The sequence below is a fragment of the Peromyscus californicus genome, unplaced genomic scaffold (assembly GCF_007827085.1).
Source record: "Peromyscus californicus insignis strain IS unplaced genomic scaffold, ASM782708v3 Scaffold_5__1_contigs__length_169319896, whole genome shotgun sequence".
In the NCBI taxonomy this organism is placed as follows: Eukaryota; Metazoa; Chordata; class Mammalia; order Rodentia; family Cricetidae; genus Peromyscus; species Peromyscus californicus.
The window spans coordinates 38876994-38904568 of NW_026294573.1; the positions used below are offsets into that span (position 1 = coordinate 38876994).

At 50.5% G+C, this 27575-nt stretch overlaps 1 protein-coding gene across 1 annotated transcript in view; it reads right to left on the reverse strand.

Moving 5' to 3' along the window:
* Positions 1 to 27575, reverse strand: part of Trabd2b (TraB domain containing 2B) — a 207229-nt gene that overhangs the window by 13485 nt on the left and 166169 nt on the right. Inside the window, 2 exon segments of the mRNA XM_052715815.1 lie at positions 11779 to 11953; positions 18263 to 18409. Of these exon segments, the coding sequence (XP_052571775.1) occupies positions 11779 to 11953; positions 18263 to 18409 (322 nt within the window).

The following is a 27575-nucleotide window of genomic DNA, read 5'->3' on the forward strand; positions in this document are numbered from 1 at the left end:
AATGAATTATACCAGTGGAGGCTCCCCCAAGGGTCTCCTGGATGGGTATTGGGACAAGGAATGCATATATGTTAGCAACAGGGTTCCTTCAAATCCAGGTAGTGTGTCCCAGCAGGGAGATATAAACCTGGTCCACCCAGCCTGTATTCACACCTCAGCTCTGCTCACAGGCTGCATCTCTGCATGCTCCAGTTTCTTCACCTGTCAAGTGGGAGTAATTGCAATCACCTTCTCCAATCTGTGAGGACTCCAGAGATCAGAGGCTGGTGTGCAGCAGCCTACTGCATCACTGTGCCTAACGCCTCTAAGCTGACCCTAGGGCCAGTCCACCTAGGGTGGGTAGCCTACAGCAGTCATGAAAGGCCTAGCTCTAAGAAACCCCTCAGCTCCACAGGTCTATGGCTCCTCTTTGTAAACTCCATCAGCAACTCATGCCTCCTTTCCTTAGTGCCCGAAGAGCCCTCCAGGGGGCAGAGACCACCTTGTCACAGCCTTACACATAGTCTTGCACATGCTCAGCATGCTGGTTGGGTCTAAGCATTTAGATTCATTTCTTCACCATCTACCCCACGATGGCCTAGGTACTGAGAAGCCGTAAAACCCTCCTGAATCCAGGACTCCAATGGACAGTGACCTAAAGGAGGTGCAAACAAAATGACTCTCCTAACATGGCCTTCAGAATGTGTGTGTGTGTGTGTGTGTGTGTGTGTGTGTGTGTGTGTGTGTGTGTTCCATCTCTCACCTCCCACCCACTATTGATTCTCTCAGCAAGCATTTATGGTGCACCTGCTCTGTATGAGATACCATAAATACACAGACAGAGAATTTAGTCCAGGGCCCAGAAGAAGGGAGTGGCTTCCCTTTACCAGCACACAGGTAAGATGTCTGCACCTCTTCCAGCTCTGGTTAGGGAGAGTCCAGGGGAGGCCAAATGATTGTGGACATAGGACAGCCTGGGTTAGGCCCTGCCCTCTTCCCAAGCCTTGCCTTCTGTCCTGGCCTCAGTCTCCCCACGTTTGCTGTATGAGCAGTTTGGGTTGGCCTATGCTTCCTGAGTGCTCCAGCATCTCCCCATGCTGAGTCTGCCTCATGGCTCCACATGCAACACTGCCTTTCTGCTTACATTTAGCTCAGAACCTGGGCATGGAAGGCAGGGAGTTTAATCACTGTCCCCTGACTCTGATTGCCTGTGACAAGTGGTGACAGGTAAGAAGCAGGAGGGTCAGCATGCTGACAGCCCCAGGGAGGTCGAGAACACAGTGGACAAACCGGCAGGCATAGACAAGCTCCTGACACCGAGGGAGTCTGCAGGGCCTGTGCAGTGGCTGGAGCAGAGGGGCCAGGCTCAGCTGGACACACCTCCCCAAGTCCAGCCGTGTCTCCCTAGCTGGTCAGTCAGAGTAGCTGTGGTTCCACCCGGAGATCACTGGAATGATTACCACACAGGGAAGGCTGCTATTCCAGAATCTGCTACTCTTCCTCTGAACCCCTGGGCACACAGGGGACCTCCCAGTGTCTGTCTTCTCTAGGTCAGAGGGTGAGGTTGGAGTGCGGGATGAACATGGCTCATTTCATGGTCCATGGGGGAGAGTTTTGTTTCATTAAAAAACCCCATAAAAAGGTACTCCTCTTTCTCTATCCTTCCCTCCCTCCTCCTTTCCCTTCCTCTTTTTTTGTTTTTTACTTTCCTCCCCCTTTCCCCTTCCTTTTCTCCTTGATTCTCTCCTCTTCTCATATACTTATGTGATTGGTTTAACTGAGCATTGACTATTGCATATTCCATGACATAAGTATATGACTCTGGTCTGTATTGAGTTAACAGAGACTAACCAGCACACAGGCTGAGGGAGAGAGAGACACAGGCTTGTCCTCAGCATGCAAGGTCAAGGCCAGATTCTGGGGGACCTGATCACGCCTGTGCTTCTGTGTCAAGATCCTGCTGGCTTCATTCCTCTCCCAGTCTTTGCAAACGCTGCCCTCCACCTGGAGCCCCTCCTCACCTAGCAGTACCACCTTCTCCAGGAAGCCTTCCCTGTCACCACACTAATGTGGATGCCTCACACATGTGCACGACTTCCTATGATGTCTTGTGCATCGTAGGTCATTCCCAGATGCCAAAAGCCAGATTCTGAGGCAGAGAGGGGCTCCCGGTGGAGCGATGAGAATCCTTCATGCCCAGCCAGTATTCCTGACATTCCCCCTTTCTGATGTTTGGTCTCATGAGACCCACAGCTGCAACTTCATAGTGTCCAAGCCCCCCTTCTGGCCTGTGCGTTTTTCACCATGCTCTTACTCTTCTGGTGACGCTCTTGGTGGGCTTTCTCCTGCCCAGTCCAAGCATGAGCCTTGGAAACTTGCTCTTGGCCTCTTTCCTCTTCATCCTGTTCACACCTCAGCCACCAACCTCATCTCTGGTAAGTTCGGTGACCCACAGTATTGATGACTCTGGAACTGCCCTCTACTTCAGACATAGTGGTGCCCAGTGGCCCATGGACATTTCCACCCAACCCTTCCATGGGGCCCACCAACCCTGCTTGCCCTCTCTCCACGCTGGCACTCTGCCTCTACTGGACATTGCTAATCAAACTACACTGGCCCTCATCCTTCCACAGCCAACAGAGACCCCCTGGATGTCACCTCTCAAATACACCGGACTGCCCAGCCACTACCACCTGCAGCGGAACTCCAGAGATCACTGTTCTTTAGTCCCTTCCCATTGCAGCTAACCTGACCTGCCCACAGCCCAGAGCTGACTCTGTTGGAACATGCTCTCTAAGAGCCACCTGATGGGGGTGGGGGTGGGATATAAGCTTTTTGAGGGTGGGACCATGCCTGATTCATCTTTGTCCCCAGAGTTAAGCCCAAATCTGGCGCACCACCGTGGCTCCGTGAATGTTTGTTGAATGAATGAGTGACACAGCCTGTTACTCCACATCCTTTCCATGATCTCATCCTGTCCCCAGGAGACCCGAGTTTCCCCTATCCTTGTAGCCCAGCCCTAGCCCTTGGTGATTCTCCCCAAGATCCCACCAATCCTAGGAGCTTGGCCCCTATGCAGGCCAGAGCCAGGGTCCAGTGTATGCTGTCCCTAGGGGTTGGCAGACAGGGCTTAGGCTTGTCTCCAAAGTTGGAAATTCTGGACAAGGCACCACCCCCATGCTGGAACCTGCAGGCAAGGTGGTGGAAGGTTTCCAAAGGGGCCCCACAATGTTGGGGCTCAGCCTGCTTGGCCTGCCCAGCCTCCCTGGGGCTCCTGGCCACCACTCAGCATCTCCCTCCAGCATCAGCTTCCAGCTGTTCTCTGGCCAGCTCTCTCTGCAGGAAGACACGTTCCATTTCGCTTGCTGAGTCCAGAGAGGACAGCAGAAGAGGAAGGAGAGGGTGGGGCACAGGGAGCCAAGGAGACAGGAGGGAAGCAGGAAGAAAAGCAGAGGGGCTATCACAGGGTAGAGGTAGGGGTGAGTGGGGAGAGAACTCCAGGACCTGGGAAGCAAAAGAAGACAGAGAAGAGGAGCCGGAGACCAGCCGTAGGAAATGCAGCTTCAGAGAGAGAAGAGGGAAGGGGAGAGGGTGGTGGTGGTGGGGACTAACAGGACAGAGATGGAATGACTTCCACAGAGAAAAGGAAGAGGACAAAACGAGGAAGAGGAAAGAGGATCAGAGTTGGAAGCAAAGGGCACACTGGGGAGACAGCCCCGGGATGGGTGATACTAGATGGACATCAGGGGGATCCAGGTTCAGGGAGTGCAGAGCTTCAACACTGAGGGGCAGGGCTGGCCTTGTCTCCCTGAGAAAAACCAGGGGTCACTTACAGATATACACACACACACACACACACACACACACACACACACACACACCACACCACACCACACCACACCACACCACACCACACCACACAGGAAAGGGGCAGTGAGATGTTTCAGAGCTGAGAAAAGGTTTCTTTTTTCTGGGTGCATGATGGGCTGCGCCAGTGCAAAAGGCTTGGGGAGCCAAGAGCACAGTCCGGCAGCCCGACCTGACCCTCCAGCATGGGTAAGTAGGGCAGGGCAGAGCTTGGACACAAAACTCCACTCACCAATGAACCCTGCGGCCTTGAGTAGTTCCCTTTCTCTCTTTGTGTCTCAACTTCCCCACGTGGGGTTGTACCACTGGCCTCCTGGGCCTCCCTCCACCAGGTGGTGACCTGAACACATGGAGCAAGCCTCCAAACCATCCTCGAAGTAGCCCTTGAAGGTGCTCCCACTTTACAGATGAGGAAACTGAGGCTCAGTGAGGGGAACAGGACTTGCCCAAGGTCACACAGCTGGGAAGAGGCAAGGCTTTTTGGGCTCCCTCCCAGAACTGCCCCAGTTCACAGCAAGCTCTGTCACGCCCACTCTGAAGCACTTGGCAGCTGCAGAGATGCCAAGATCATGGTTGGGGGCAGGAAATGGTCAGAAATGTGTGTACCTTCCAAGGTTCAGCAGATTGGAGAGGAAAGTGTGTCAAGTGCTCAGCATGAACAATGCGCCAATTAACAGGGCAATTTCAAGACTGCAGTGGGGGCTGGGTGGCGGAGGAGGAGAGAACCAGATGTTCCCCCGCACAGGCTCCAGAGTAACTCGGATGCCTTCGGCCAGCACACATGTTTTCTCTCCAGTGAGCACGCGGGTTTCCAGTTTTCTCCTCCTGGAAGAGGCATCCCAAGTCCGTATTTATGTTCCGTCTGAAATTAATGCAAGGGAAACTTTCAAATGCGAATCTCACTGCCAGGGCCTCCGGCCGGATATCAAGCCGGAGCTGTGTTTGTTTTCCCTAGGAAGTGTGACAGGAGGGATGGATAATGAGGGGCACCAGGGCTTCTCGTCTATCCAGGACCGTGCGGAGGGGAACTGGCTGACCTGGGCCTCCTCTCCTGCTCTGCAGTCCCCAGCACAAGGCTGAGCCTTCTCAGTTCCTCGGGGACTCTGATTGTGGCGTATGCAGCTTCATGCCAGGATCTGAGACACACTGTAGTCTCTACCCATGAAGAAGGAGACAGGGATCAGGGAAGGAAGATGGAGGGATGATGGAGAGGGTAGCTGGGAGGGCATGGTGCCAGAGAGTATAGGCAGGGAGGAGAGACGTCGGTGTGGGCTGGAGACAACAGAGGTTCTGCAGTTGAATATAAAGAGAAAGAGGAGGTGGGTACTGTGAGGATTGGGGCAGGAGGGACAAGCTGTGGAATTCTGACTGCTGCAGTAAGAGAAGATGGCAGACTTTAGATGGGACCAGAAAACTCCCCAGAACCATCTGACTGACCTGGAGGGAGCTCTCTACTTCCTGAGGTGTGGCAAGGAGGAACATGGGCATCCTCAGAAGTTGGTGATGCCCGGGTGGCACCCCAGCCCCTGTGTCCTCCAGCAGCCATTGCTCTGCTGCTGTGTGGCAGCTTCTGGAATGCTAGGTGTCGAAAATGAAACAGTGATGGATGAAAGACTGCCTCTGCTCTGCCATCAATGTGGCAGAGGTAGACACAAACACCAGGAGGGGCAACTCTGCCTGCAGGGGGAATGTGCCAAATATTTAGATTAATTTTCTCAGCTTCCCAACTTGCCCAGGCCATACAGGCACAAAAGGCAGAGCTGGGTCTATGTCTAGGAGGCAGAGCTGGGTCTATGTCTAGGCACGGCTCAAGTCCATAGCAAGGCACTTGTGGAGTCAGCTGCCCAGACAATAGCCAGCTTCTGGGCTCTGGGGAGACTCCCCTTGGAAGCAGCCTGTGCTCCGGAGCCTCTGCCACTATCTGACAGCTCTGGAGTGGGTATCCTCCTCAGGATGTCCCTGGGTGTGAATTTCCTCTTTCTTAGAAAGTACCTCTCCCCTTATCAAACCATCCACTTGGTTCTAAAACCATGAGTTTGAAGCTTCTAAGTCATTCGGATCAGATGCTTTCAAACATCTGCTCTGAAGTCAGGAGGCATGTCTCTGCTGACACCTGTCATTTCCAGGGTAACTCGGGGGTAACTTAGGGTGAGGGAGAAGTCACAGAGGCTTTGGCTAGCCTGGTCCTGAGGCCGTGGTGACCACAGTACTTTATCTAAAAACTTTTACAGGCATCTAATGCATATTAGATGCATACTAGGCTGTGGGAGCCCCAGATGAGTCAGAGATGGCCCTCTTTCTTCTTGTGCAAGATGACCACAGACAAAGGCAATGACTGTAGGTATCAGGTCCCAGCTGTGTGCCAGGAAAATCACTCTTTATAACACCAGGCTCTTTCCTGAGGTTCAGTACCCAGGCCCTAGGACCCTCTGTTGGCTAGAGACATATTCAGGGACAGAAGCTCACCCTGTCCTGTGCCTCACTGTTACTTAGCACGAATCTTGGTTCTTGAGACTTCCCTGCAGTACCACAGAGGTTCTCTAGCCTCTCATCTGGGGTGGCCTGCCTCTCTTCTGTCCAGGAGCCTTGTCCTCGGAGGACAGTAGGCTGTGAGAAACCAGGGGTCCTGGAGTAGTAATGGGTGCACAAAATTACGCTGACCAGCCATTTAAGCCATGTCTGGCACTAAGCTATTTGTGTGCTGCTCACTGATTCCAGGCCAATTACAGAGGGGACTCTGAGGCTGGGAGAAGTGAAGGTACTGACTAGCCCAGAGCTACTTCTCAGGAGAATCGGGGTTCTCCCACAACCTACCTTCAAAGACCACAAACTAGTCTGTCATTTCCTCCTATTGCCTTCTTGGCACTGCCCTGCAAGAGTGCCAAGCCCACAGCTGGGATTCTCAGATCTTCCACCAACAGCACAGCCGTGGAGATGAGCTGGGGGACATGGCACACAGTTCCTATTGACTCGCCCTGTCCATGGAAAAGCTAGCCCAGCACAAGCCAGAAGGGGGTGTTCCTTTGCCTGTCTGGATGCTCTGGGTTGAGCTGGAATGATTCTGGTTGAGGATGGTAGCCCCTGCAAACATGCTAGCCTCTAGATGCATGTGTGGTGTGGTGACAGGACTCTTTTAGCACTGTTGGGAATTCTGAAGCACTTCTGGAAGGTTTAGCCTCGTGTTTGTGCTTGGGGAGCGGGACAGACATAGATGCTGTCGGGGAGGGAAAGAAACTATTGGGAGTCCAACCTCTAGTCTAGACTCTGGCTGTTCCTGGGCCACCTGAAAGCTCCGAGGAGTGGAGAAGCAAGTGCAAGTGCAGGGAAGGATGGATCTTGTCTTGAGGACTAGGGGGTTGGTGTGAGAAACTGGAGGGCCTCTGGGCTTGCATAAGGGACATTTCAGCTGGCTCCCACCTTCTCCAGGAAACCTTCTCTGAGTCAGCCTCTGCCAACAAGCATGGGATGTGGGATGCAAGGAACCTAACAGCTCGCCTCTTGAGGGTCCCTTGTTGTGCAGATGGAGTGGGAAAGACTCCGAGAAGACGATAGGAATATTTCAGAAGGCAAGCTGGTTCCATGACACCAAGCTGTTTCCCTTTCCCACCCTCATGGTCTGGACTTAACTCTTGTTGTGGCTTACTTTTCTCACTGATTCTCATTCTTACCATTTGCTGCCTCCTCCTCCCACGTCCCAGAAACCCCGCTTAGCATTAAGCCTCTGCCTCTTGCCTCAGCCTGTGTGGTTTGCTCAACCAGACCTAGGACTCTCTTTCTAGTCAGTTCTCAGGCCTTTTGTTTGTTACTGGAATCTCAACTTCCAAAAGGTGGGTACAGTGTTGCCAGAGCCCCTAATTCCAACCATGGAGACAGAAGACTTAGATTCTGGATCAACTTCTGCTTGGGGTAACATAGAAGTGAATGGCACTTCTACTTACATACCTCAGGGTCATCTCATTCATTCATCCATTCATTCATTCATTCATTCATTCATTCATCCAATTATTCATTTAACAGGTAAGGATGAGCATCTTCTGTTCCAGGGGTCAACTTGGACTAAGAGATGACAGTGTGCTGTGTGAGCAGAGTGTGAGGATGAAGTTCCAGGGTACTGTGAGAGCTTAAGACAGAGGGCTCAAGCAGCTGGATGATGCTTTGGGGAGCTTAGCCACAAGGAAGAGTCGTCACCATAACCTCACTAGAACTCTGAGGCTCTCTTGCTTCCTGTGTGCACCTCTACTTATCTGTCTGCCAAATGGAACTGAAGGAGTATCTTTTCTTTCCAGAAAGCCCTGAGTATGAGTGGATTGTCAAACTTCTACAGAAGTAGCTGCTTAATTCATTCATTAATTTATTTTTGGTGGTGCTGGATTAACGCTAGGCAAATGCTTTATCTTTGAGCTATATCTCAGTCAACAGAGTTGCCTTTAGCTAAAGTGTGCTCATGGCTCAGTATGGTAGGCTAATAGCTTTCCTTTCTATCAAGTATAAATCTTTACCACTAATGTGTTCTTGCCTCAGGCCCATGTGGTTCTGAATGCGCTTCAGCAGCTTGAAGGCTGAGTGTCCTGGATGTCCCAACGCTCAGAGCAACAGATTTGTGTCTCTGACCCTGCCTGCCTTCTTTCTGTCTGGATTTTGCTTCCTGTGGGGCAGCTGGTGGCTGCCCTAGAAGGCATGTTCAGGTTCTGCAAGGTTCCGTACTGCTCCCAAGTCTCCAAGAGTGATTGAAACAAAAACCATGCTGGAATGTTATGAGCCTAGAGAGCCAGGATATTGCAACCAGGCAATTAGAGCAACAGAATGCTGGGATCCAAGGATGTGGGGTGTCAGAAGTTCAGATTGTATTCATACTTTAGTGTGCGAGGGCCACAGAAACTGATAACTTCCAACTGTTGGGGTTGGAAATGAAGGGGCCCTAAAGGCTACCTGTCCTCCTGCCCCACACTCCAACTACTGGTGACTCATGCTTTCAACTCAGCTCCTTCAGTTCTGAATCACACATTTTATTATTGAAAAAAAGATGCTACGAGATTCTTGGATGGCTGAACAAATAAACATCCTGAGAAAATCTATTACTCTAGAATGAAGGATAAGATAACCATTTCCTCCTAGTGCCTAGTAAGCCCTCTCTCACTCGTGAGATGCCCTGGGACTGAATGGAATATACCCAATTCTTTATGATTTACTTCACCATATCTTTGTACAGAATCTGCCAGGTGCTAGTAATTTTGAGTTTGTGGACCCTGTCTTGGTATAGTTCACATGCACAGGGTGGTCACAGAGCAGGGAGTGTGCAGGTAAAATCAGGAGGCATCTGGGTACAGTGTCCATCTTTAAATCCTAGCTGTTGGGTGTTGCTAGAGAAACCATTTGCAACTCCATAGGGTTATGGGCCTTCATTGTCAGCAGAGAGAACAAGTACCTGGCAGGCACCTGTTGGAATCCTGATCCTCAGCAGCTATTACGGATCAGTCAAAGCTCTTCTTTGCTGGGCTCTGATGTGTTCTTTACAGCACCACACTCTAGGCACCCACTAGCAATCAACCACAAACAGTCCGAGTTAATCTACTCTAACTTCCTGTACTGGTTAAGTTTGTGATCAGCTGTTCTTGTATTCATATCTAATGCTTTCCCCTCTTCAAACCAAGAGCCTTTTTTTTGTCCTCCTTCTCAACTTTACCTTCTAGCAGAAAGAGCAGACCTGGCTAGAAGCCATCAGCTACCTGCTCATACACACTTGAGGTGAGAAGGTGCCCTCTTCTGTCTGGAGACCAACTCTCTCCCCTTGCTCCAGCCCTCCTTTCCTACCTGCTTCCATACTGGCAGCCTCAGCCATCTCACTTAGGTAATGAGGCTTTAAAAGGGCCACAAAAGTTGCCTTGAACTTGGCAGCACCTCTTCCCTCGTTTCTTTTATTATGCCAAACGATTTCCCATATAAAAGCAATGTGGATGGATGTGGGGCTAAATGCAGTTACCAGTTTTCAGTGTTGTTGCCAAGTGAGGACTTTGAGATCCCTCTCTGCTTCTGTCTCTACCAGTTGTTTGCAGGATGCTTTAATTTGCAAAGGTGCCTGAGTGGATCATTGTGCCCTGGAGGGGCATCCTGCTCTCTTACTGGCCTCCCTCAGTGACTGTGCTCTCTGGAGGTTCCTGCAAGTCTGAGGAACCAGGGACTAGGTGACCTCAGGGGCGGCCCTTCTGCAGTCAGCTAAGGCCATGATGTACAGAATCACTGCCCAGAGGCAGCTGTGTGGTAAGTGAGAGGAGAGGTGCTGAGGGGACCACTTCCTTAGAGAGGTCCTCACAGCTACCTGGCTCACACCAGACCCCATGCATATATCCTGCAAGAGGGAGAGCGGTCCTCCATCTCCATGTATTAGTCTAGGTTTTGTTCCTGCAGGGTCCTCCAGGAGGCCCTTCCAGATCCCCCGTGAGACCTCACCTGTCTCCTACACCTGTGCCAGAATCCTAGACAGCCTGTAATCCAAGACAGTTCAAGCCAAAGCCAGCCTCCCCCACCCGCCCCACTGTCTAAGTGAGTAAACTGAGGTTGTAAGAAGGCCACAGTGGGTCATAGCAGAGCCCCTGTGAATCCAGAGCTCTTTCTGTGCAGCTTCTGTGGCCTTAATGAGCTGTCTTCAAAGGGCCTGTATCCACGACGGAGCTCCTCCCACCAGCCTTGCTGCAATGGAGGTTCAGAAGGGGGAAGAACAGCCTGGATAAATATACCGCTGGCTCTTGCCCTTGACATACTTGGAGCTGAATGGGGGTAGGGGAGAGAAAGAGATAGACAGTAGACAGCCCCATTACAAAGTCAGGATGTCCAGAGAGGTCTGTGTGGATTGGACTGACTTCTCGGCCTGGAGGGTAAAGGCCACGGAAAGAGAAGGCAGAGCAGCAGATTGTTCAACATATCTATAAGCTGCCATCTTCTTTGTTTGAGACAGGGTCTCACTACATAGCTCTGGCTGGCCTTGAACTGTCTAAGTAGACCAGGCTGGCCTCAGAGATCTGCCTGCCTCTCTCTCCAAAGTGCTTGGATTATGGGTGTACATCATCACACCAAGCTGTAAGCTATCTCTTAATTCTCATAAAACACAGATGGATTCCCCAAATTCAAGTGGCAAGAAGCAAATGGTTATTGTAAATCACTGAGCAAAAGCTGACTAACAAAGAACTCAAATCCAAAATCCCAGCGCCAATGCAGCCATTGTAGGGACAGCCACAGAGAAAGGCAGGAAGGGTGAGGAGGAGCAGAGAAGGAAGAGGGACCCCAAGGAACCATGTATAGACATCTTTAGTTCCCTTTGCAGGAGAAGAAAGATCCCCAGAAACATTTAGCATGTGCCCTGTGTTGCCATAGTGATGATTAAGTTCATTTTAATGGTGATGATGATGATTGCAGCTGCCACTCTGGATTCCTAAGATATGGCATGTTATTTAAATGTCACATATCCTTACAACTACTCTACAACATACATACTTATCAAATAGTTATTGCTATCCTTCCCATTAGCAGAAGAGCAAATTGGAGCCTTGGGAAAGTACCAGCTGGGGAGACATGACACTTGGCCCGGTTGAAGTTGGAGTCAAAACTGTGGGCTGTCTAAGTCCCTCTCCTTCACCCTTGAGGTCACAGGGCCATTATGATTAGCCCTGGTTCTAAGTTGGGTGGGTCCAGGCTGGGTTGGGCACTGGAGCATTGTTTTGGGCTCTCATAAGTCCACCTGGCACTTGGAGGGGCTGTAAGAGTTACCATGGATGGGGCAGGGGCTGCTTCCCTTGCCAAGGAAGATGCTATGAGAGAATACTTGGTCAGAAGCTGGGGAAGTGCTAGGTCCTAGCTCTGCTCCTGGGTACCAGGTGGCTTTCCTGCCCTCTTCTGGGCCTCAGCTTCTCCCTTGACAAGTAGAGGTTGGGGCCAAACCTGCTCCGAAGGCAAAGAAGCAGATCTTGTCCTGATTCTCCCGCAGCAGCGCCATGACTCTCTTCCCCATACGCTCATTCCTCTTGTAGATGAGCTCCTGGCGGAAGTAGCTGTCAATCTCCTGGGCTGTCACCTGCTCATGAGGCGGCAGGGTGGTGTTGATGAAATTGGGTAGCTGCAACGGTAAGACAGAAGCCATCTTAGGTCTTGATGGAGGAGGGCACATGTCAAATAGGACTGGCATAGTGCCGGTAGGACTGGCATCTTACCTTTCTGAGGTCAGCAGGCTCTGTGTTTCCTGTTTCATCAACCCTCAAACCCTCAAAGATGAGCATTGTTCTGGTTTTACTTGTGAAGCAAGCCCGAGAGGGAAAGATCCTGAGACATGCGCAATCACAGCCCAGCTGTATGCCCTGATGGTAAGACTCCCACACAGGCCTGCTTGGTATTTCTCTAGAGGCTGGGGCCCAGGAGGTTGGGGCCATGCTGAGTTCCTTATGTTCTTTCTTCAACTCTGAGCCCAGCATGACCTGGACAAGGAACCCAGTTCAGCAAGGGGGTCTAGATAACAGGTATGGCAAGAAGGCCAGAGAGCTTAGGGGTCAGGGAGACTTGAGTTTTGGATTCAAATCTGATGCTGGGTATACTGAACAAGCTACTCCACTTGTAAAAGCTGAGCCCTGGCTCTCATTTGTAGGAAGGGCTAATGTGCCGGGAGGGACTAAATGAGATGATGGGCACTGCTGGGCTCCACTCGGCCCTCTGCTCTACAGAGATGAGCAGGACAGTACTTTTGGCTTTTCCCATGTCTGAGCTGCTGTCTGCCCATCTGGCTTCAGACCTTTGTCTTTTCTTGAAAACTATTCCAGGATCACAGATCCTTCCAGGCGGATGCTTGTGGGATAAGCTGTCTAGGGATTCTCCATCCTTATAGTTCTGGGTTCTTTATCCTCATTCTTCTCCACATCCAGCCTGAGGCCTGGCAACAGCTTTGCTGATGTGCTTTTGAGCTAGGCAGAGGGATCCCTGAGCTCAAGGATGAAGTTATGCCATTCCAAGTCCCCAGGGCCTGGTACAAAGAAGATGCCTATCGGGGATCCAACCTTGAATATATGATTGCACTACCCCTTTTGGATTACTGTGTTCTTTTTTTTTTTTTTTTTTTTTTTTTTTTTTTTTTTTTTTTTGGTTTTTCGAGACAGGGTTTCTCTGTGTAGCTTTGCGCCTTTCCTGGAACTCACTTGGTAGTCCAGGCTGGCCTCGAACTCACAGAGATCCGCCTGGCTCTGCCTCCCGAGTGCTGGGATTAAAGGCGTGCGCCACCACCGCCCGGCGATTGCTGTGTTCTTATCATTTCATCTGTCTGGCCTGGATGGTGGGTCCAGGCATTCTAGTACCATCTCCTCCAACACACGCATGGAGGCTGCTTCGGAAACTAAGGCAATGGATCCAAACACACTATCTTTCCTCTCAGTCTACCCATGCCAGAACATCCTCCAAGCTCTTGCTCATAGGACATCTTCCATTTCTCATTGCCTTCTACCCAAGCACAAAGCACAAAATACCAGTCCTGACTGAAAGATGAGGGGAGACTGCGCCTGAGGATACCAACTTCCTAGAGATCTTAGTCCTTCAGAAGAGCCAATTGTTAGCCCAGTCACATGGCTTCTTTACAGCCACTGTTGAGTTGTCAACACCCTTTCTGGGGAAGATCGGGGAGTCGACAGAGACTGACTCTGCATCTGGTACGCTGGCCAAGGACCAGTGGGTGAAATGTGTGTAAGAGCACCTGCACCATACGGCTCCTTTGTCCGAGAGGCCAGACTCACTGTTCTGGGATGAAGATGGAAACGATGTGACAGTCTCAACGTGAGCAGTGCACGATGTGTACAATGTACATAGCAGCCCTGCTCGTGCCTAGGCCGGTACAGAGCTGGCACCCAGAGACTGCTTGTTTGGCAGATAGACAAATGAAGGAACCTGTGTTCTTACCCTCCTCCACACTGGAAGGGTTGACTGGCAGCCCTGACGAAATAGGTCACACTTGACTTGACGCAGTTACAGGAGACGCCGGAGACTTTGGAGTCAGGGTGGAGAACAGAGAGACCATGACTAGAAGGGCTGTTTCTGGAAACACGCCTCTCAAAGGCCTCTCCCCATTTAGGGGGTATGGGAAAGGACAGGAGGCAATGCTTTACTCCACTTAAGTGTTTAGTCAGTGAGCAAGTGGCCAGACGAGCGGGATGAGAGGCAGTTGAGGAAGAGTGGTGATGAGCACAGGTCCTGCAGTCCCACAGTCCAAGCTCTTTCATTGCCTGGTGCTCACTAGGTTATGGTCTCTCTGAGTCTCACATTCCTCATTGGCAACAGGGTGACATGCATGGCTTACTGCACGGATTCAATGAGGCCAGCTTTGCTAGCACGGTCTGGCACTGTGGAAATACTGAGTTATATACCTCATTGTGCACTGTCACCTTCCCATGTGATGTCACAGGTTACTAGAGAAGGGTGGCCTCCCGAGATGACAGATGGTCATTAGAATCACCAGAGAGACGTGAAGACAGAGGTCTGACTCCCCTCCTCCTCCCATGGATTATGGGACCCGTGGGCACGTGCCCTTCCTTCCTGTATGCTTACTGCCCACAAGGCGCACCCGAAAGACTCCCCAGGGGACTGAAGCTATTTACAAGGACAAGAAAAAGAGTAAAATTTCCAAACCATGAAGAAGTGGGGCTGGACATGCAGCTTCCTCTAGGCTTCCTAGCCACAGGCTAGCACTCACTGTGTGTCTCATGCTGATGGGCCTTGGCTCCGCGCCAAGGATGGGGCCTGGGTTTGGGCCAGGGCTGGGGGGAGAGGCAAATTAATGATGTCATTAGACTTGTCTGGGGCCTTAAATCTCCCATGACAAGTTTAAGTGCAGGGCATATGATAACATTTTGAAGAGATCATGGAATGTCCCTAGAGCCCTAGAGCGATTGGTGTATGATGGGGTGACAAGGAGATGGACCAGGCAGGACTGCGGTGAGGTCATGGGGGAGGGATTCAGTGTAGGCTCCCCTGACCTGTGGCTGGGGATGGCCAAGTGCCTAGGTCTGTTGATAATACTCAACCACCCACTTCCCTGTACCCACCCACCCAGTAGATGACCTCTGAGAATCTCCCTAGGTCCTGCCCTGTGTCAGGCTAGGGGACATCCCAGCACCCTCAGGCTGGGTCTGCTGTCTCTCCTGAGAGTACCAGCCCAGTAGAGGAGTCAGCCATGCTTGTAAGAATACTGTAGGGGTATGTAGTTGGAGAGGGTGAGCAGGGGAACAGAGTTCACAGAAGGTCCCTGATGTGTGACTATGTGGTATGGTTTGTCCAGGTCAGCCTAGGCTTGTGGTTGGATGAGATTGCTGCACTGCTGTCAATTACCTTGACCCTGAGTAATATTCTGCTGTCAAAAGTGTCTGGGTTTGGGTAAGACATATATGTGGTTACTGTGCCCCTCAGGGAGCTAGGGACCCCAGGCTTCCCAGGCAGGACTTCTGTGTGGCCCTCGCACTATGGACACTAACAAGATCAGTGACCTGGAGCTGCAGAGACAAGGCACAATCATTGCTGAGGGTGGGGTGGGGGTGGAATGGGGAGGTGTACAGTTAGAGGGTAAGAAGCACTGGACCTCAGGCACTCACTTGTTCCACTCTGGCCTCCAAAGGCTACCTTATCACCCTCCCCACTGCAGCCAGAGGCGTCTTCCTGACTGCAGTGCTCCCTGACTCACACTCCCGGGGGCGGGGGGTCCCCACTCCTTAGCTGCATTCCCACCTTATACTTGTTCTCTGCTTTGCAAACCACGCCCCCTGGAAACACCCACCAGCCCCTACTGTCCGCTGTCATTCTCACCTAGGAAGCTCCGCTGACAAGCTCAGGAACTACTTTATGATTACCCCCGAAGCCTTTCTGACTGCATCAGGGTGACGAGCCCTAAATCTCTAGACTCCCCAGACCTTGAGGCTGAAAGGCTTCTGACTGCAGATGTGGCCCCACATAACAATATGTGCAAGGGCAGGGTTCAGCCTTGTGACCCTGGCTTTTCTGCACCTTGGGGCAGGTTTCCTGTGTACCTCATATGCAGCCTGGACTATGACTCAAATCTGGGTGGACTGGACCACTTGCTCTGCTGGGGGACATGACTGCTGTCATCAGAGATCAGCAGTGCTTCTGGGCAGAGGCTCAAAGGAAATCTGAACTGACCATTCCCCAAGCTCACTCCATGCCTTTCTTGCTCAGCTTAGAGTCAGCCACAGGCTTTGTCCTGTCCACCCCTTCTTCCTCAGGCCAGCCACTTCACAGCCAGTTGTCCAACTTACAAGTAAGACCTCTTTGTTGTGGAATCTACCCCCCCCCCCCCCCGAACCAAACCTGCCCCGTTGGTAGATTCAGAGTGAGGCTCACCAGAAGTGGGGTTCTGGTGACAGTCTCATCAGTTCATGGTATCAGGCTCCTCTCCTCCCTCCTCCACCATGCGACTAGAGCCCTCAGACCTGGAGCCTCCCACAGTAAGGGCTGGGTTCCTTCTTCCATTCTCTAAGCTTCCATAAGTACATGATGTACCTCCAGTGTTATGCGTGACAGTCACTCACTGGCAAGCACTCTGCACCAGGCGCCAAGGGGTCTCTCCAGAGCAGTGGGGACCAAGGGATGAGCAGCTCATCCCTGCCCTCAGGGAGCCTGTGTCTGGGGGTTGGGTGGCAAGCACAGACAGAACATTGTGGCCCCAGCCTGGCTGGCCGCCAACCAGAACTCTCCCCACTCCTCCTCCTCTGGGTCTTTGGTTCACTTGCACACTGTGCTCAGTGCTGGAACATTCCTCCTCTGTCTGTGGCTAATGTAGGTTCTTCTGTGGCCTTTTACTTCACAGGCATCTTTCCTTATGGCCCCAGCCCCAGCTGCAGCCACATCTAAATGAGAGATTCCTGCCATGGGCTGTAGCTGTGCCTCTTCTGTCCCCAGAGCAAGGGTTCCTATATGAGGCAGTGATTTCCCAGGTCTCCCAGGCTCCTTGTGAGAGGGCATCTCTCGTGAGAGTTGCCCTCTCTGGCTCCCCACCATATCCTTTTGCGTACTGTGCTACCATATTTACAAACGATTTCATTTATTTGACAAATATTTACAGAGTCCTACTTCAGGCTGGGACTTCTCTCAGGAAAGGGGATAAATGAATTAATGACAGTCCCAAATCCTGCCCTCATGGAGCTTGAGTTCCAGCGGGAAGGACTAGATAATCAGTAGTCACTAATGAAAGGACTGAGTGTATGGTGTGTTAGAGGGCCTTCCAGACCATGGGAGGAAAGTGGAGCATAATAAAGTAATGATAGTTGGTTTATTTTGGGGGGGGAGGGAGGGAAGGGGTTCAGGCTACAGTTCAGACAGGGTGGATGGGGCTAGTCTTACGGGGCTGGTGATGTCTGAAGATGGAGAGGGAGCACATTATGGTAACAACTGGGAGAAGCATCTATGCTGAGGGACTAGCCAGTGAAAAGGCAGAAGCATGTGGATGGGTTCTTGAGATGACATGGTAGATGGCTGCTGGAGTGTATCTAGGAGATGAGGTCCAGAGCAGGGGCAGAACAGGAGGAACACACAGACTACTGCAGAGATTGGCTCTTACCCTGAGAAAATGGGGACTGCAGGCAGGGTCCAGAACAGGGATATGGCCTCCTTTGCCCAATCCAGGCTTTCTGAATGGATAAACATCTAAATACCATGGCAGAGGAAACCCTGGGGAAGATTGTGTGGTGCCTGGGGAGATACCTGATTCCATCCGGGTGACTGGGGAAGTTTCTCAAAGTAGGCAACATTGAGCCATGATCAAGTTGTAGGAAGCCAGGGGAGGAAGAACCTGGAAGAGCTCAGAAGTACTAAGGGATAAGCTGTAAATTCCACAGGCCTGGGGTGGGGGCATGGGCTCTGAGAAGGCCACCAGAGGGCAGGTCTTAAAGGGTCATTGAGTGCTGGGTGGAGTGTCTTGGAATTTGTTGGAGATCAATGAGGAGGCATGGTAAAGTCTGGGCAAGGTCAAGCCAGACTTAACCCTTTGGGGCCTTACTCAGGGTCTTGCTAGCCTGTCTGTAGTCTTTGCTCTAGGATTTGTATCAAAGCAGAAGGTCCTGAGACAGGCTCAAGGCCAAGTTCATAGTAACTAGGTTATCCCTTCTGTGGGCCTTCTGGTTCAAGTTGCTGTTCTTGATGTTTTAACAGCAGTAAGCTGCACAGCTTTGAGCAAGTAAGGCTGTTGTCTTCTGTGAACCGTAGTTTCCCCCTCTATAGAGGCGACGACAGTAGCTTCTACAGCTTATCATAGCTGGAGAGAAAGCTGCTCTATGCCCACTATACAGTAGGCATCTGGTAAATCCAGATGGATCGTGTGGGTCTACCTCCAGGTCTTTGAGGCTGGTGATGCAGTGGCCATCAGGGCAGGAAGAGAGGAGGGCCTCACCTGGGATGTGTCATGGTTGAAGATGACTGCATTGAGGTCCCCACAGTTGTAGTGTTTGATGAGGTCCTCTGTGGTGTAGGGTGCCTGCAGGCTCCCAGCCCGCACACTTTCATGCTGCAGCAGAGTCTGGTTCAGGGCAAACAGCACCTGGCCAAGGAAAGAGAAGGGCATCAGGGATGTGCTCAAGGACTGCTTGGCCTCTGGGAGTGGCCCTCCAGCCTCTGGACGTTGGGGCTATAGGCATGAAACAGAAGGTGCACGACACAGCAAAGCATCTGAGTTTGGAGTCTGGGGTGAGTCTTCCTCTTGGCTCCTTTGTTCTGCTTTGCTTACCAGTATTCTAAAACAAGGAAACCCATTCTACAACCAAGAGCACCCCCAAACGCAGTCAAGGCAATGAATGATATAAAACAAAGCTCAGTTCTGTGTGCAGGCCCAGAGGCTTCAGGAGCTGGATCCTTGGAGCCCACCTTCCCAAGCGTTCAGTAAGTGCACCCTCCTACTGTTCTCTGGGCTACTGGCTCCAGGGATGCAGTTTCCAGGCATCAGGGTCACTTGGACTACTGTACAGAAGTCCCCCTCCCCCCAGAATCAGAATGATTCCCAGGCACTTTCTAAGCAGCTTATGACATTTGAAGTTCATGGCTCCCATGAGCACAGGGGTCTTAGACACAGGCCCCGGGAGACTACCCACTTCGGCCTTCCCATTTTATTTTGTTTACTTGAGACAGGTTCTCATTATGTAGCCTCAGCTGCCTTGAACTCACAGTCCTCCTGTCTTACCTCCCAAGTGTTGGCATTATAGGCACAGACTCCCACACTGGGCAGCAACCTCAAGTTTAGACTGGGAAACTGAGGCCCAGGGCATGGATGGCACTTTACCCACATAGCTTGCGCTGGAGTCTGTATCACAAGGTCTGGTATCCCAGACTCTTTTGGCCAACCAAGGGACTTTGTTGACTGCACCCATTCCGATGCTAGACTTGCTTCAGCAAACGGGAAATGGCAGTAAACATTACACAGGAAGACCTGAAATGCACCTGGGTGCTGTGGCTGTTCCCTCTTCACATAGTCTTTGCCTTTGACTCCACTCTGTGGGAGGGTGAGAGACACACAGAGCAAAACTTACACAGTCAGTGACACTCAGACTAGTGGACAGACAGCCAACTTCTAGACATGTGAGACTAGCAAGATCAGTGGAGCCTACCAGCAACTGGCCCTGGCTACCTGAGCACAGCATGCTGTTGTTACACAGCATAGTCTCAGTGACAGATGACTGGTAGACCACGCTTCCTTCCACCAATGTGTGCATACTAGCTTTCACTGTGTTTAGCTGCCAGCCTTACATAAATAGGCCGAGTTTCCTGAAGTCAGGAAGTCTATCTTCCTGGCGCTTGAATCTGCAGCTCTCAGCACTGTGCGTGGGGAAGAGAAGGCAGTGTGATCTGCTTCTCTTTAGGACCTGGGGACCTGCTGTTTCCTTTATAGTTAAAGGTGTTTTATAAGCACTTAAGAAAAATATCTAGAAGGTTGGCGGACATTCCTACCAAGACATATAATCTGAATAAAAAGCTTTTGAAATAGGTGTACAGGGCCAGGTCAACAGGCAATAAGACCATGCTTCTGTTCCCTCCGTGTTTGTTAATGGCAGGAGAATTGGATTGCACAAACTGTAGCAGCCCCCACTGTTCCCTTTAATGAGAGGGTTGGAGGTGAGGTCAGACCCCTCGCCCCATGCCTGGGCCTTCTCCAGGCCCCTGGGCTTTGGCTGCCACCACTGAAATCAGATCTGCAGCCATCTGGTGCAGAGTGTCGATGGCAGCGTGGTGGCTGGGGATGAATTACAGGAGGCAGTGACGTTTTCTGCTGTGGACATTGCTAAGGCAACAAGCACTTCCTCCTATAGGGTGCATGCCGCCGATGTAAGTGTCCGTGTCGAGCTGCTCCACTCTTCTCCTCTGAGGGCCCAAGACAGAGGGACTTCCTGTGGCCACACCCAGCTGCTGCACACACCTGCTCTGTTGCTTCTTAGATCAGCCTGGCCAAGGCACCACCTGACCTGGTGTGAGGTCATCTGCCTGGGCACCAGAAGACCTGGCTGGAGGGTAAATGTCTCCCTTGGACCCTGCTTGACTCATGAAGTCAGGTCTGCAATGACGTGGCCTTCATGAAGTCAGGAGGTATTCCAGGGGATTAAGTATATTCCCAGATGCAGGGTGTTAAGCACAGTCCTGGCATGAAATGAGTGCTGAGTATGTGTTCATTACATAAAACTTAGGAGGAAATAGCGCCCAGTCTTCCCAGCTTGATGTTGGGAGAGAGACAGTCCCTAGAATTCTTCTGGTGCAGAAGTTTCAAAGTACTTTTAGCTGTAGAATTCTTTTGTCGTTGTTATTGTTGCTGTTGTTGTCTTCTAAAGGAATTTTACTTGGAGTCTTGAACATGGAACAGATAAAAATAGTTAAGGTCCTGGTTGATATGAGGGAGGCTGAGTGGGATGCCCTCTTGCTCCAGGGATTTCCACAGGGACCCTGGAGCCCAGTTAAGGACCCTGATTTCATTTTGTGCATTCATAATGTAAAAGAAGAGAGGGGACAGCATCCCAGGCAGGTAGGATGGGGTGTGCATGAGTCCATACAGGGAGCTGGGCAGAAGGGGCTCCACCCAAGGATCCTGACTCCTAGCGTTAGGTCACCAGGCTGATGACGCAGGACCTTCTGAAGTCTACTGGCACAGCCACACCCCTTGTTTCTCTGGATTACTGTAAAGCAGCCAGGGGTGTTTGCTGTTGGAGTGTTGCAGACAGGAAGCTAAGGCCCACAAGGCCATTTGAGAGTTTGAGCTCCCTGCATGTCTCAGCTGGTTTGTGACATTAACTGTATCCTGGTGGGATCTGGTACCTCCCACAGACTCCCTGTGCACAGACCACTTTGGAGGCACATGCGTGTCCTGGAATTGATTCAGCACTCTGTCTTTTTGTTTGCTGCTGAACCCCAATGTCACAAACATCAGACACCTCAGGAAACATTGCAAAAGGAAGGTGCTGACCCTGAATCATGTGCCCCACCTCCACCACCACTTCCTGCTCCATACCTACTCTACTCTTTGTAACTCATAAAGGAGTCATCACCCCATTCATACTAGGACCCCTGGTTTTATTGAGCACTTACTATGCACCATAAACTTCCTAAGTGGACTCATTATTTAATCTTTACAGCAGCTCCCAGGTAAAATCAAGATGAAAAACCCACAGCAAAGAGACATAAAATACCTTCCCAAGGTGAGAAGGCTAGTGAGATGTGAGATGGACATTTGGCACACTTCCTTAGCCAGTCAGCCGCTCACAGGGGCCTCCCTCTGCTCTGCTGAGGAGAGAGACAGCAGGGACGCACAGATGGGGCACAACAGAATCAGAGGGAATGATAGGCTGCACTGCTCAAGAAAAGTAGAGTTGAAGTAGAATTCCAGAGCACTGGCTTACTACAAGCAGGCCTTTAGGCTCTGTGTCCTCTTTTGTGAGCATTTTTGGTGCTTCCAACAAGCAGGGGGAAGCTACAGCCCCACCTCCTCCCCCCCCCCCCTTCCCGTCCGTCCTTCATCAAACAAAGGCTTTCCACAGCTTCTCAGCAGGGGCTTGAATTTGATACAGAAATATGACTTGGTTTCTAAGCACATGGAACTCATGGAGGAGGCAGACGCGCCACTGACCTTCACGCCAGGGTGACAGAGGCACACGCTTTGCTTTAGAATGAAGTACTGCCCTGACTTCTGCTTCCCTCTCCAGCCCCCAGAATCCCCCAGGCCTCTGGGCATTCTACTCCAGGCCACCTTAGAACAACAAACCTCCCTTGCAAGGAGCCTCGGTGGCCCACACTAGGATAATGTTTATGATAAGGCTACGACATGGAATAACAAACACTAGCTGAAGAGTGGAGGAAGGCCTCGCTCCCCTGGATGCCTGTGTGGAGTCCTGGCCACAGGGAACCCTGGTCACCAAGAAACCCTGTGCATCCTCTACTGCCCCCCCGTCGCTAGGGCTTGTGGGGCACAAGGCGGCTGGAGGCATGTGTTGAGTATAGCCTTGGAATCTAAATAGGTCTTTAAACAGAGACCTAAGGCAGAGAGTGGCAGGCACCAGGAGGCTGGAAACAGGCTTGTTGTCCCAGAACAGTCCAGTAAATAATCCTAGACAGACTAGAATGCTTGACTTGAGGCCTATACTCACTTGGTTGCCCATGCCACCTAGAGGGAAGATTTGAACCCAGGGCTCTTGGGACAGGCCTGGCTCTCAGGTTAAGGGGTCTGGAATGACCAGTGAGGACTTCTACCAAGATGGGAGCCCAGAATGACAGCTAAATCACTGACAGCAGGTTGACGGTGTTCACTGAGTACCTTCTAGGTGCCAGTGCACCAGACAAGGTCAGCACTGACAAAAGCCTCCCTCTCACCCAGCGTACCTGCCAAGTGTACACAGAAGGGACACTACCATCAGTGAAACAGCACAGTGGTGATCCAGTGCTGATCCTGCTCAACTGGCAGTGAAGCTGTCTCCCTGCTACTATGGGTCCATACACCTCTACAACCACAGGCGAAGAGGGTGGAACCGCCAGTTGCTGCTGGGGGCTGGGCTCTGAACACTTCCCCGCAGTGGGGGTGAAAAGAATGTGTAGAACACAGAGTGTCTTTTAGGGTGACTCCATGTTCCCATGCCCTGTGATTAGAGTCATTGGAAAATGACAGCACTTGTGCTCAGGCAGATTCCTGAATTAAGCCCAAGGATGGAGCTTTAGGTCCCAGCCAAGTTCTGAACCTTGGAAGCTGAGGTTCTTGCTGAGGCAAAGGAAGTACAGAATGGATGATAGAGGAGTAGGTGGGAAGTACCAGAAACTATCATGTGTGGTCATTCATAAGACATGGAGAATGCACTAGCTACAAATACTTATTTTTGAGACAGCATCTTATGTAGCTCAGGCTAGCCTTGAACTTACTATATAGCTGAGGATGACCTCAAACTTCTGATCCTCCTTCCTTCACTTCCAAAATGCTGAAAGTACAGGTATGTGCCACCATTCCCAGTTTATGTGGATGCTAAGCCAATGTCCTCAGCTCTGACTATGTTTATTTTGTGTGTGAGGGTAAGTGTGGAGGCATGTCTAGGTGTATTTATCTCAAATATATTTGCTTTCTTGTCCTCTAGTCATGTAACATTGATGTATTGACAGTCTCTATCATGGTATTTAAGTGCTGTTAATTAGACATCACACTAGATACAGGATGTCAAGGGGAAGAATAAGTGGCTGAGTGTCTAGCATCCTCTTCTGGGGAAGGCCTACTGCATTTTTGGTTGTGTCCAAGACAGCTGCTCATGTTAAGCAGAGCTATCATCTTGCCTCTGTCTTTCCTTGAAGCCAAGGCATGGCTTATGGAAATGAACATGGGTACCAAGTTGACAAGCAGTAGACACATGGTTGATTATGTTGAGGTCCCAGATACTTAAGAAAATATTTCTCTAGATGTTTCTTTTCTCAGATAGACTTTTATTATTTAAAAAAATCCTTGCAAATAAAACAGCACACATCAAAAAAGTGTCTACTCAGTTCACTTGACAGTTTGATGACTGGCAGTTTTATTCCCTCTGTATTTAATCTCTGCAATTCTTTGTAAATTCTGGATATTGCTCTCCTGTCCGAAGTGTAGGCAGTAGATTTCCTCCCACTCTGTGAGCTGTCTGTTAACTCGGCCACTGTTTCCTTCGTCATAGAGAAACTTTTTATTTCCATATTATCCCATCTGCTGATACTTGGGGCGTTGGTGTTCTACTTAAAAAGTTCTTGCCTACCTTAATACCTTGAAGGATATCTCCGTATTTTCTTCCAAAAAGTTTCAGTGCTTCAGGTTTTAAGGTAAGATCCTTTTTTAAAATTGATTTTGTACCAGATGAAAAGTATAAATCTAACTTCATTTTTCTGTGGGTAGAATTCCAATTTTACCCATACCAGCTATTGAATAGGCTATCTTTTTTTCTAGACGTTTCTAGAAAAGTATTTTTAAGGCAAGATTAATATTTCGTTTATCAAACTTTGAAGAAAATGAATCGTTATCCATTGAGTGGGTGGGGCTCAATCAACTGAGAGTTTTAAGAGAAAAGCGACTTTCTGCACTCTGACTGCAGAGCTTCGAACTTGGAACTGCTGTATCAACTCTCTCCTGGACTTCCAGTCTGCTGCCCACCCTGGAGATTTGCCATATTTTATATCATTGAGACAATTCCTTGAAATCAATATCTGTCACTGTTTCCTCACTCTGTCTTTGCACCTCTCCCATGCACATGCATTCATGCATGCACACACACAGTTATGTATCATACAAGTGTACTATATAATGGGGTTTTGGTCAATGGCGAACAACACTATGAATATACCCTCATAAAATTACAGTGGAGCCAGTTATCTATGGCCTCATATTTTTTTTTAAATTATACCCTTTCTGCATTTAGATGCATGAATATTTGCATTAGGTTACAAATGTCTACAGTTTTCTGTGCAGTAAGTAGCATGCTGTGCAGATCTGTAGCTAGTGGCAATAGCTTGTACCATATAGTCTAGGTGTGCAGGAGGCTGGGCTTCTAGGTTGTACAGATACATACTGTGACATGTGCACAATGACAGAAGCAGCTAATGATCCATTTCTCTCAACATATTCCCATTGTTAAGCTGGACATTAGCTACAGGTGTGGGTATGTGTACATAGCTTCTACTAATCCATTCCTTGGATAACAAAAATGATAGGTGCTTCAGAAAAGAATCAAGAAAAGCGGGGGGCGGGGGCGTGGGGGCCGCAGGGGTGTGGAGGGAAGAGGGACCAGCAGGTGCCAAGGCCCTGTGTGCACATGATGGAAAGCAGAGGCCAGGATAAGTAGAGCTGAACAAGCAAGGAGAGAGATGGGGGTGCAGCTAGAGTTGACAAGCATGCCAGATGATGTGGAGAATGGCAGAGACACTGGGAAACCATCTCATACTGTAATCCTTCCAGATGACGACTGTCATTGCCGTGTGACAAATCAGGAAACTGAGACCTTGGGGATGATGAAGTCACTGCTCAGGGTTTCTGATTGGAAAACTAGGCCTGGGATTCACATCCATTCCCAACAGACAGGTCTTGGGTTCCCTCTGCTCTCCCGAGCTCTATCTCCCAAGCTACCTCCATTCATCCATTAGTAGAAGGACACACATTAACAGATGCTGGAGCCAGTCTGTGAGGCCTGTATTCTGAGTGATCAACTGGGAAAAGACAGATAGATAGATAGATAAATAGATAGATAGATAGATAGATAGATAGATAGATAGATAAATAGATAGATAGATAGACAGACAGACATAGAGATAGACAGAGATAGATATATAGATAGAGAGAGTCTTGATTATCAGGTATTGTCAAGGTTGACACATAAGGTCACCCCTTTGGGGTTAACCCTAACCACTGGTATCTAGCCTTCTAGTATCTTTACCCTGTGTCAGCCTGATGGAACTTCAGGCGAGTCCATAGCACCTCTGAGGGGCACATTGTCCATCTTGGCTTTGGTTATTCCCCAGAGAGAAGACAGTGCCAGTCACATACCAAATGAACAGGTCAGTGCATGGCAAGCGAGGGCATCACTCATCTCATGAGCCTCATCCCTAGCAGCTCCCCACCGGGACCCAGACGGAGCAGCACTGCTATCCTGGACCTGAGGTCAGACTAATCTGTAAGCACCCAGTGCAGGGGTGGAGGGCAGCCTACCTCACAGAAGCCATCTCTGGCATGGGGGACATTTATGCAGAGGCTCCAGCCCTTCAGTTCTGCACTGCAGTTTGTTGGTTTGTTTTCCATGCCCTGTGGACAGCACCAAAGCACTAACGACTATTTCCTGGCTTCCTACTCCAGGACTGGCTTCGAAGTCTCCCAGGCTTCTAGCACAGATTCTATCCACACACACACACACACACACACACACACACACACACACACACACACACACACACACACCAGGCTGCGTAACAGCAGGCATCTAAATATAAACAAGGTTTCCTGGAGCTGGGGCCTGGCTCTGGGCTAGTGGCAGGGACCAGAGATCCAGCCACCATCTGACTTGTCACTAGAAGCCCAGAGTGGACCATTTTTCTTCTCCAGGCCTTGGTTTACCCACCTGTGACAGGGGCCAATTGACACATTCATTGACTGAAGATTTATGGAGCACTCACACAGCAGCTTGCTGCTCCAGGCCAGGGGCACACCAGTAACACAGCAGGCAAAGGCCCTAATCTAGTGGAGCTTTCGCTACATTAGGAGGACACTGGTACTGAGAGAAGCGGCGGGCAAGAGAGTGACAGCCGCTAGGGAGAAAACAAGGCAAAGGAAGGGACTGTGTGTGTGTGTGTGTGTGTGTGTGTGTGTGTGTGTGTGTGTGCGTGCCTGTGTGGTGCAGTGTGTGTGTGTGTGTGTGTGTGTGTGTGTGTGTGTGTGTGTGTGTGTGCCTGTGTGGTGCAGTGTGTGTGTGTGTGTGTGTGTGTGTGTGTGTGTGTGTGTGTGTGTGTGTGCCTGTGTGGTGTAGTGTGTGTGTGTGTGCCTTTGTGTGTGTGTATGTGTGTGTATGCCTGTGTGGCGTAATGTGTGTGTGTGTGTGCCTGTGTGGTGTAATGTGTGTGTGTGTGTGTGTGTGTGTGTGTGTGTGTGCCTGTGTATGTGTGGAGGGGGGTATGGTATGTGTGTGTATGTGTGTTTGGTGTTGACATTTTGGATTAGATATCGGGAAAAGTCATGAAGATGCTGAAGGAGGAGCTCCGTGGAGATCTGAAAAAGTATTTGAGCAAAGGCCCTAAGGCAGAAGAAGGGCTGGGGGTGTTGAGGAGCAGGAAACCCAAGGTGAAGGAGAGACAGTGATTGGAGCTCCTTCAAGGATGGGAGTATTCAAAGGTGTGGGGAGAGGAGTAGGGGTGAGGTAAGCTCTGCCCCTAACCCTTTGGAGACCTGAGTGTACCACAGCCACAGACTCCCAGGAAGGGGAGTCCAGTTACTCCCAGCAAGGCCTGGATCCCTAGCTCCTCCCGCTCCTGCCTGCCAGTTGCCCTTATCTGCCACTGAAACCAGGATATGGTGTTGGGATCAGGTAGTGTCTTGTCAGTCCAAGGTAGGGGAATAGGAGGGTTATTGGGAAGAGGGTGGTAGTGGGAGGCCTCTTGTTGACAAGTATTGGGTGTAGGGTAGAGGAGGCAGCCATGAAGGAGGAGGCCAGCTTGAAGGCAAAGCATCTTTATCTGTCTTTCTTCTCACTCAG